Source organism: Phragmites australis, chromosome 11 (genome assembly GCF_958298935.1).
Source record: "Phragmites australis chromosome 11, lpPhrAust1.1, whole genome shotgun sequence".
Lineage (NCBI taxonomy): Eukaryota > Viridiplantae > Streptophyta > Magnoliopsida > Poales > Poaceae > Phragmites > Phragmites australis.
Window position 1 is genome coordinate 32,021,376 of NC_084931.1, and position 8,967 is coordinate 32,030,342.

General features: G+C 43.9%; 2 protein-coding genes across 4 annotated transcripts; both read left to right on the plus strand.

Annotated features, from left to right (window-relative positions):
* The first annotated feature begins 1,664 nt into the window (after positions 1-1,664).
* Positions 1,665-7,702, plus strand: LOC133884810 (syntaxin-71-like). 3 transcript variants are annotated; one of them, XR_009903171.1, is made up of 10 exons: positions 1,666-1,939; positions 2,051-2,179; positions 3,064-3,235; positions 3,657-3,742; positions 3,860-3,928; positions 4,010-4,054; positions 4,141-4,203; positions 4,308-4,384; positions 7,171-7,286; positions 7,473-7,702. XR_009903171.1 is itself a non-coding variant. In XM_062324372.1 (9 exons), exons 1-9 carry the CDS (start codon positions 1,784-1,786, stop codon positions 4,667-4,669), a joined length of 813 nt encoding a protein of 270 aa, XP_062180356.1. In that variant the 5' UTR covers positions 1,668-1,783; the 3' UTR covers positions 4,670-4,965. The 3 variants fall into 3 exon arrangements, 2 of the variants coding, with proteins under 2 accessions (XP_062180357.1, XP_062180356.1); XM_062324372.1 differs by lacking the exons at positions 7,171-7,286; positions 7,473-7,702 and adding an exon at positions 4,654-4,965 and having other exon boundaries at positions 1,668-1,939; XM_062324373.1 differs by lacking the exons at positions 4,010-4,054; positions 4,308-4,384; positions 7,171-7,286; positions 7,473-7,702 and having other exon boundaries at positions 1,665-1,939; positions 4,087-4,203.
* On the plus strand, positions 5,110-8,124 carry LOC133884811 (histone chaperone ASF1B-like). Its single transcript, XM_062324374.1, has 3 exons — positions 5,110-5,676; positions 7,171-7,286; positions 7,473-8,124. Exons 1-3 carry the CDS (start codon positions 5,568-5,570, stop codon positions 7,809-7,811), a joined length of 564 nt encoding a protein of 187 aa, XP_062180358.1. The 5' UTR covers positions 5,110-5,567; the 3' UTR covers positions 7,812-8,124.
* The last annotated feature ends 843 nt before the right edge of the window (positions 8,125-8,967 follow it).

An 8,967-nucleotide genomic window follows, 5' to 3' on the forward strand; every position in this document is an offset into this window, starting at 1 on the left:
TCTCCTGCACAAACGGCCGAATTAGTCAGCTCTCGTCGTTACCTTCGAGTTTCTAGCTTTGTCAATGGAACGCTTCGTCGCGATAACACGCGGTGTATAAGACCGGAGACAATCATTAGTGCCGATAATATTCAAAGAACGAAGGTGATGATTCACACTGCCGTCATCGTTCTTAGCATGTAGATGCTGAAACGTGAGCAGAAATAAGCCATCGCTTTAGAAATCAGTGGCGATCTAGGTTTGAAACATAGAGACGCGAGCTGATTCTTCCTGATAGCCTCCTCTTCTGGTTACCAAGATGGGATCACTGAGAGGACTGACAAACTTTGTCATCCATGGCGGCCTCGTCTTCTTGATTGATGTAACCGATTTCAATTGTTTGACCACAAGATGGACAGCTTGGTGACCTCCTTTTTCTCAACAATGGACTTTAAACAGAGTGTTGAAAAAAGCTAGGTTTAGCTCTTGAGTTTTGGGGCTGTCTAGTCTCACATGAATTGTAATAACTGGCAGCCCGATTTGTTATTTTGCCTGGAGGAGCTGTCTGCTGGCACTGCCGTTGAGGATGTCAAAACATTTTTTAGATAATGATTTCATACAACTATGCAACGGAACAAGGATATTGTAAGGTTTGGTTAGTGTAGAGTACTCAGCAGCTATCTCGTTGGTTATGCAAATTAATTCCTTTTCTTTATGTTATCCTTCTGTGTGAAGGGAATCAAGGAATCCCGGCATGATATTTTTTAAAAGAAACATAAGTACAACTCGTAGGCACACCTACACACTTACACTAACACGCGTATACACTCACACAACGTCTATTAGTGAGACACATACGGAGCAAATCTAAGATTTAATCTCTGATGTGTAGGAGGTATACAACCACCTCACTAATTATCCAAACCAAGGCTTAGTTCTCCTGGCTGTACAATTATGTAACTTATATAAAGTACTATACTAATGTGACATTTTTCTTAACCGCTAGACATCGGTTCTCATAGGTTGTGGATGTATATCCAGAGCACCCATAACGTTCATAATGCTTGGTTCATGCCTAACGTTCAAAAAATAAAGTTCTCACACAAAATCTCATGTTCCATAACACATGTACTTGACTAGACATCTACCACTGCTTCACTAGCCCATGCTAACTTTTTTTAGGAGACTAATGGGCGATTTGGTTCAGAGCCCAACATTGCGACACCACACATTAGATACGCCACAGTTTCTTCGGGTTGCGTTTGGTTCCATGCCACAGTTGACTTTCTAAGCCACATGTCATAGACCCAAATTATTGCCAATGTAGTGGTGCATATTTTGTTCGCTACACATTTTACGGCACACCACAATCTGCCTAACTTAATTTTGGTAAAGTATTATGGTAAAATTAGGCATGAACCAAACATGTTCTGATTGATCATGTTGACAGGGACGAAAACGCAAAGGCGTTTTTTCTGATGGGCCGAAATCACGGCCCAGATAATTACTGTCATCACGACCCAGATTACCAGCCCAAAATTACATTTCCTCAGCCCACCCAATCCACCAACCGAACTCAACCCAGGCGGACTGGCCCGGTTGGTGGGGCCCAAATGACAGCGTCGCACCGGCCATCCAGGCTGTGCCCAGCCCCTGACTCGGGCAGGCTCCGCCGTCTCGTCTCTTTTCCTTTCCCCGTTCGGTTCAACTTCGGTTTGCTCACCGCTCGAGTTGTTGGTCCTCCTTCCTCCGCAATCCTCGCCTCGAGTTCGCTCGCGGTGGGAGGAGGAACTGGGGCGCGAGGATGAGCGTGATCGACATCCTGACGCGGGTGGACGCGATCTGCCAGAAGTACGACAAATACGACGTCGACCGGCTCAACGGCGCCAACGTCGCCGGCGACGACCCCTTCGCCCGCCTCTACGCCTCCGTCGACTCCGACATCAACCAATGCGTGGAGGTGAGGTCGCTTCCCATTCCCCTCCCCTGCTGCCTTTCCACCATCTCTCCGCATCCGCAACCGGAGGCCTCGATCTGAATCTGATGGCGTGCTGTGGTCTGTTTGAAACAGAAAGCGGAGACCGCGAAGCAGGAGAAGAACCGGGCCGCGGTGGTCGCGCTCAACGCCGAGATCCGGCGCACAAAGGCCAAGCTCCTCGAGGAGGACCTGCCCAAGCTGCAGCGCCTCGCGCTGAAGAAGGTCACCGCGTTACCTGCATTGCCTCCTCTGAGTTTTGGGTGAAATGTGCTAGATCTGCGAGCTTTGTGACTCCATGGCTTGCTCCATATTGCTTCCGCGTTTACTAGTAGCTAAACTTACTTACTGGGACGGTGACTTCCTAAAATTAGGATGTGCGGCTGTTAATGGTCGGCTGTAAGGGAGCCTCTATGCTTAGGGAAGTGATTTGCTAGGTCATTTCGTGGATTTTAGGATTCGTGCGGCTAGCGTGTTTGGAGGAATTTGAGGGAAATTCTGTGGTTTTGATCAGTAACCTTGTCACTTTGCTGGATTGATAGCGAGCCATGTTGGAGACTTTTCGTAGTTTTGTTGGATGATGTTTCAGTGCTGATTTGACAACTGGAATCTATGCATTCATGGAGGAAATTGAATGTCTTTTGTTTGGTCATGTTGATTGGAATCTGTACATGCTTATTGGATAATTGCTGCCTTCATTTGGTTTCTTTGCAGGTGGTATAGGTGCTGGCTCGTGTTGCCTGTCCAATTCTATGTACATGAGTTTTAGCAATATGAGATACTGCCATCATCTTATGTTTCTTCCATATAAAACTGTTTTCCCTTATTCTGGATCGCATTGCATATTATCTGCATATTTGAGTTATAAAAGATGATATCCTTACTCATGCATCTCTCTTTGTTAAGATACATGGAGTTTTGTGTGAGCACTGAGCAAGTAACCACCTGGTTAGTTTTACTTGTTGCGGTTGTATGTGCTACTTTCAGTTTCTTTTAGCATATCCTTATGGTTCAATTGATGCTATGCAATTATGCATACTTTTAAGTAATATAATATTATAGCAGTTAGAGTTTTTAAAGTACCAGTTCTGAAGACTACCTTGCAACAGGTGAAAGGGCTCACAAAAGAAGAAATTGCGACCCGTAGTGATCTGGTTGCCGCCTTACCTGATAGAATACAATCAATACCAGATGGTAGTTCTACGGCAACAAAGAAAAATGGAACTTGGGGAGCTTCAGGATCCCGCACTGGAGGAGCCATTAAGTTCGACTCTACTGCTGGTCAGTGAACATCTTTTGTTGTCCCAACTATGTCTGATCTGTAATGATGTGTTGTCCATTAGAGTCTTAGTTGGATGGCCAAGGTCCTCTTGATGAAACTTGAAATCGAAATAACCCATTGTTTATTCCCAATTGGAAAAAAGCTGATCATCTAAATTCTTATGTTTAGCCTAGATATACCTTGTGTTCCTTCCTAGTATTTGCAAAGCCGCTTGATCATGCCTCACCTCATTTGTAATTGTAACATGTTCCATCATGTTCAGCTTAACCTGAACTCAAAGTTGTTTGACCAACAAATGCTGCACTTGGTCTCATCACATCTGGCATGGAACTTTTAGATGCTTGTCCTTTTAAACTGATTTTGACCCCTTCTTTGGATCACCGGTTGACCTTTCCCTCTCATACTACATAAAACATACAGATGGGAACTTTGACAATGAGTACTTTAAGGGGACAGAAGAATCAAATCAGTTTCGTCGGGAATATGAGATGCGCAAAATGAAACAGGTAAATTCCCATACAAATTTTCTCCTGCAGTTTTGTTGCATTTTGTGCTGCCATTGGATGTGTGACTTCTCAAGTTCTCATATAGTGCGACCTGCCTTTGGCAATGAAATTCTGCAGGATGAAGGTTTGGATGTCATTGGTGAAGGACTGGAAACTCTGAAAAATATGGCATCTGATATGAATGAGGTTGCTTGCTGTGCTTCATTTCTAGTTATATGATGATTATACCAAGTTATGTATAGTTAACTTAATAGTTGTGATCATCAGGAATTGGATAGACAAGTTCCACTGATGGATGAGTTGGATGATAAGGTCTGTTCTCTGACAACCATAATGTTTTGTAGACTCATCCGGAAATTGTCCAGCGATGCTTATTTGCAATACGATGATGAATGTAGGTGGATAAAGCCAATGCAGATTTGAAGAATACCAACGTGAGACTAAAGGAAACTGTTCTTCAGGTAAGGCCTAGCAGTTGCCTTTGTGCCCTTTCTGACTAATGCAGTAATGCTTGAATAGTTGGGTGACCTCATACCATTTGTTTTCCCAATTGACTTGGTATCAGCTGAGATCCAGTCGCAACTTCTGCATCGATATCATCCTTCTTTGTGTTATTCTTGGCATTGCGGCCTACCTTTACAAGTGAGTAATTTTCATTTCCGATAAAATTCAATTTCATTTCCATGAGGATGCCACTCTACAGGACATGCACATCTTCTTACACACTAATTCTTACCACCGCGGGGTTGGACCAATTACGGAATGAAGATAGAACATTATTATTATGAACATGCTGGGATATTCTTTAGTTTGTGTTTGTTGCATAGCAGACATTTTTATAAGTCTTTTTATAACATGCTAGCCTGTTAAATATCTTGGTCATGATCTTGCTTACTGTTATTGTGGCGCAGTGTGCTAAAAAAGTGAGGCGAAAACCTATCCCGGAATCACTCATGCCGTGGTCCCTTTGTTACAACGGTTCTACATATCAATTCTTCGAGCAACGAGTTACGACGTTTGCACGAGCCATTTGTGTTGTCTTATCTCTATATTATTATGGTGTCCAACTTGAACCTTGACTAGGCTTTGCTGTAGAAGCATGTGCCAACACCGAAAACATGTAGTCTGCTGTATATTTGGGAGTAAATTTCTTAGTAAGAGTACCACATCATTCTTTGTGAACCATGTAAACGTGCTCATGTATATTCCGTCTGGTCATTCCATCGATCTCTCCATGTTTATGTTGAAATCAGTCCTGGTACCAAGAGCGCTGCTACCAGAATGCATGTTCGACATAGTTTGCTGTTTCATCGTGACTGTCTTCCAACGAATGTTCTTAGCAACTCTCAGGAGAGGTCTAGCTCGCAAGTAGGCGATTAAGTAGTTGGCTTGCATAGTCTTGAGTCAGATTGGCCCAACGTGAACACTGGTCCTGTTTAGAAGTAAGAATTCCGCAGAACTATCATCCGAAACCAGTTTGATTCCTCCAAAATTTCTATGAAATTCAAATTCCTAACTCAAATAAGGCATGGACAGCCTTACAATTGCAATCAAGGCAAGTACAGTTCGCTTCTGTGCTTTCAGTTTCAGAAGCAGTTGAGGGCTTGAGGCTCGCCAAGGCGGCCAGGTCGTCTCTCCCCATCGTGTTCTCTCGGCTCCCTCCCCTCTCGGCCTCTCCAAACCTCGTGGCTCCGAGGCATCTCCCGCCAACCCAATTTCGCTTCCCGCCGCCCCACTCCCCTGACCCGAGATCCCGGCCGCCGCGGCTCGCTTTCGTCTTTTTCTCTGCTCGAGTCCGCACGGCTACTACTGGGCGGCGGCGGCGATGAGCGCGGTGAACATCACGAACGTGGCGGTGCTGGACAACCCCACCGCCTTCCTCAACCCCTTCCAGTTCGAGATCTCCTACGAGTGCCTCGTGCCCCTCGACGACGGTACGGCCTGTTTCTCTCTCCCCTGCTCGGTTTCTCTTGATGCGTGACGGCGGGCTAGGGTTTCGTGCGGCTTGAGGTCGATAGGTGAAGTTTTGGATGGGGAAACCGGCTGAGGGCATTGCGTTTTGCTGCCTCTAGATGCCGGGATCAGGAGGGGCGTGGGAGTCGAGCGCCGCTGCATCGCTTCTACTTCTAATCCGCAGCCACATAAATTTTCTTCTGCGAATGGTAGTGTGTCCATGAATGTTGTGTTTGTGCAATTGAGGAATGTTCGGAACTCTAGTATGTTTTGGGTGTAGAGGCTAATTGACGAACCAGAGGAACTACTTAACACCTTCACATTTAGCTTATTGTTGATTCATGGACAATTAAGAAGAGTTAGAGAAAATTGTTGGAGGAAACCTAGTGTTAATCCTGTTGTATAATCTACCTGGATTTAATGCTCTTGTTGATTAACTTCTCTGAAGGCCTTTATTAAGGATCAGTTTAGCAATTGAAAATAAGTTTTACAATGCTAATATGTATTATTTGTGCTTATATGAGATATTTTATCCTCCATTACTGCTATCGGGATGTCAGCTGTTCAATATGTTCTGTGAGTGAGCCTATTTGCGTAGCAGAATGTGAGTAATTTTTTCAGTATCTCATATACACTCTATGCTATTATTTAAACAAATTTATGCCACCCATGCGTGGAAGCTTGCCTACAACCTAGTGTTGGATTGGCATGAGCGCTAGCTATGTTTTGAATGCCCTTATTCCTCAGGAACCTCTGTTTGTAGCTCATTATTAGAATGCGTGGCGAATCAGTCTCATGCTATTGATACCTAAAACGAACTAAGGCTTGTATTGATAGACTTTGCTGTTGGCAGTAATCAAATCCTGTGCCATTAGACTTGCCTGAGCTGGAGTTTTCTTTTGTAGTTGTTACTTTCCCTCTTCTATTGCCATTAATTCTGTAAAATGTTTTACTGCTTGTGTTGATTATCCTTTATTCTGTGGTGTCAAACTTGCTGACCTACTTGAGAAGTTACAGGATCTTTTGGGATACTCCTAGCTTGAAAAACCATTTTAGTGGTGTGTCATTGTCAAGAGAAGTATGATTCATAGATATTTGCCTTGTGTAGCTTTGCTCCCCCACTCCTCCTCCCTCTTTTCAAGTTTGTTGGCAATGGCACAAAGTAGCATGTCGCACTAGAAATTGTACAAATGATATGCTTCAGCTAAGATTGAGGCCCTTACGGTTTATGACTTTATGCCACGAAAATCATCTCATTTGAGCTAGTTCTGATTGTCATGTAATGTTTTATATTTCTCTGACTATCAAAGTACATAACAGATATACATGACGATCTGCAGAAGTCAATTATGCAAGATATTGCCATTAACTTCTAAGTTGTTTTTGTTCACGCGGTTTGAATTTGTCATTATTAATTTCTTTTGGGTATTAGCTTCCTAATATATTAATGAAGAGTTTGTTTATTTGCATTTCAGATCTGGAGTGGAAGCTTATATATGTTGGATCCGCTGAAGATGAAAACTATGATCAGCAACTTGAGAGCGTGCTTGTTGGTCCTGTCAATGTTGGGACCTACCGTTTCGTACTCCAGGTAATTTATGATTTGTTACACCAATCAATTTACTACAAAATATTCATGATGCACAACAGATCTTGAAATCCTGCTAGAATAAAGTGACAATTGCTCTGCTTGTGATATTCTTTGCCTGTGCTAAGCCTTGTCATATATACTAAATCTGCATATGTGATCTGAAAATGATTTGCCCTTACATTGCAGGCTGACCCACCAGATCCCACAAAGATCCGTGAAGAAGACATAATTGGTGTGACCGTGCTGCTATTGACATCCTCTTACATGGGACAGGAGTTCATGAGAGTAGGTTACTACGTGAACAATGATTATGATGATGAGCAACTGAGAGAAGAGCCCCCAGCAAAGGTGCTGATCGACAGGGTGCAGAGAAATATTTTGGCTGACAAGCCACGGGTCACCAAGTTTCCTATCAACTTCCATCCTGAACCCAGCACGAGCGCAGGACAGCAGCAGCAGGAACCACAGACGGGTTCACCAGAAAACCACACAGGCGACGGAAGCAAGCCCGATGCTGACCAATGATCAGAGCTGGTGTGCTAACATTTTGATGCGCATGCCTTTCAGGATGTCCTGTAATATTCCGAATGGGGTTGGTTAGTGGTTCTGGATTGTCCTGGGTTCCTAGTACTAGCACTTGGTGATTGTTTAGAACTGTTTGTTCTGTAACTTGAGATGCAAATGCTGGGTGCCTGGTTGTTTCCTAGCCAAGAAGAGTACTTCAGCCTGTTCTGTTGCAGTTGTTGTATGCTTCTTTAGAGTAGTGTTTCACCCTAAACTACTCACTGATTAGTCGTCAGCTTTGTAGTATAGATTCTGATCGGAATCCTTTTGCTCACTTGCGCAAGTGTGGTGTAATGGTTTGTGATTGTAAGCATATGCTTGTTCGGCCTTGGTTGTCATGGATCATTACGGTTGCTGTGTGCATGCCAGCGGCCACCATACATTTCATCCCCAGTACGTATGACGGCACCAAATTAGCAGCCACTGTAATCAAAGCAACTGACGCACATCTGATAAACATATAATCATGAAGAGAGCAATTAACCCGATGCAACCTGCCAAGCTTGTGCAGTTGTGCTGCTGCTTTTTTCAAAATGGTGAAACCCTATATCCCATTACTTTCACATAACAGAATACGTGGTCTGAGTCTTACCCATTAGAATTTAAGGATTTGAGTGGCAATAAAAAGAAAGCACCGATTAACCATTCCATGCCAACCACAGGCAGAGAACTGGCAGGAAAGAAACTTTAACCCTACAGATATCAGGACAAAAGATAAACTAATTTTGTGTAAAATAAGAGAGAGAGGCTGATTTCCAAAAAAAAAAGACTTCAGATCAATTGCTGCTGCAGACCAGCTCATCTCTTCGCGTATCACTCCACATCCACTTGCGATTCTTCCTGGAACCGGTCATCGTCTCGTTCTTGTTCGTCATTGGGCAGAAGTTGTCAGCCCTGAGCAGAATTACCACCACGGCCATGTCTTCACATCATCTGCGACACCGTGTTGAAGAGACCTTCAACTCCACGACGTAGATGCTCAGTCCTTTCAGCGCACTGTGTTGAGCTTGTGCTGCCTCTGCTGCTTCTTCAGAGTCGGATGTCTTCAGATGTGGCTTCAGAGTCGGATATATTCAGATGTGTTTTGCTGGTAGCTTTCCATTACGCGTGGATTCAT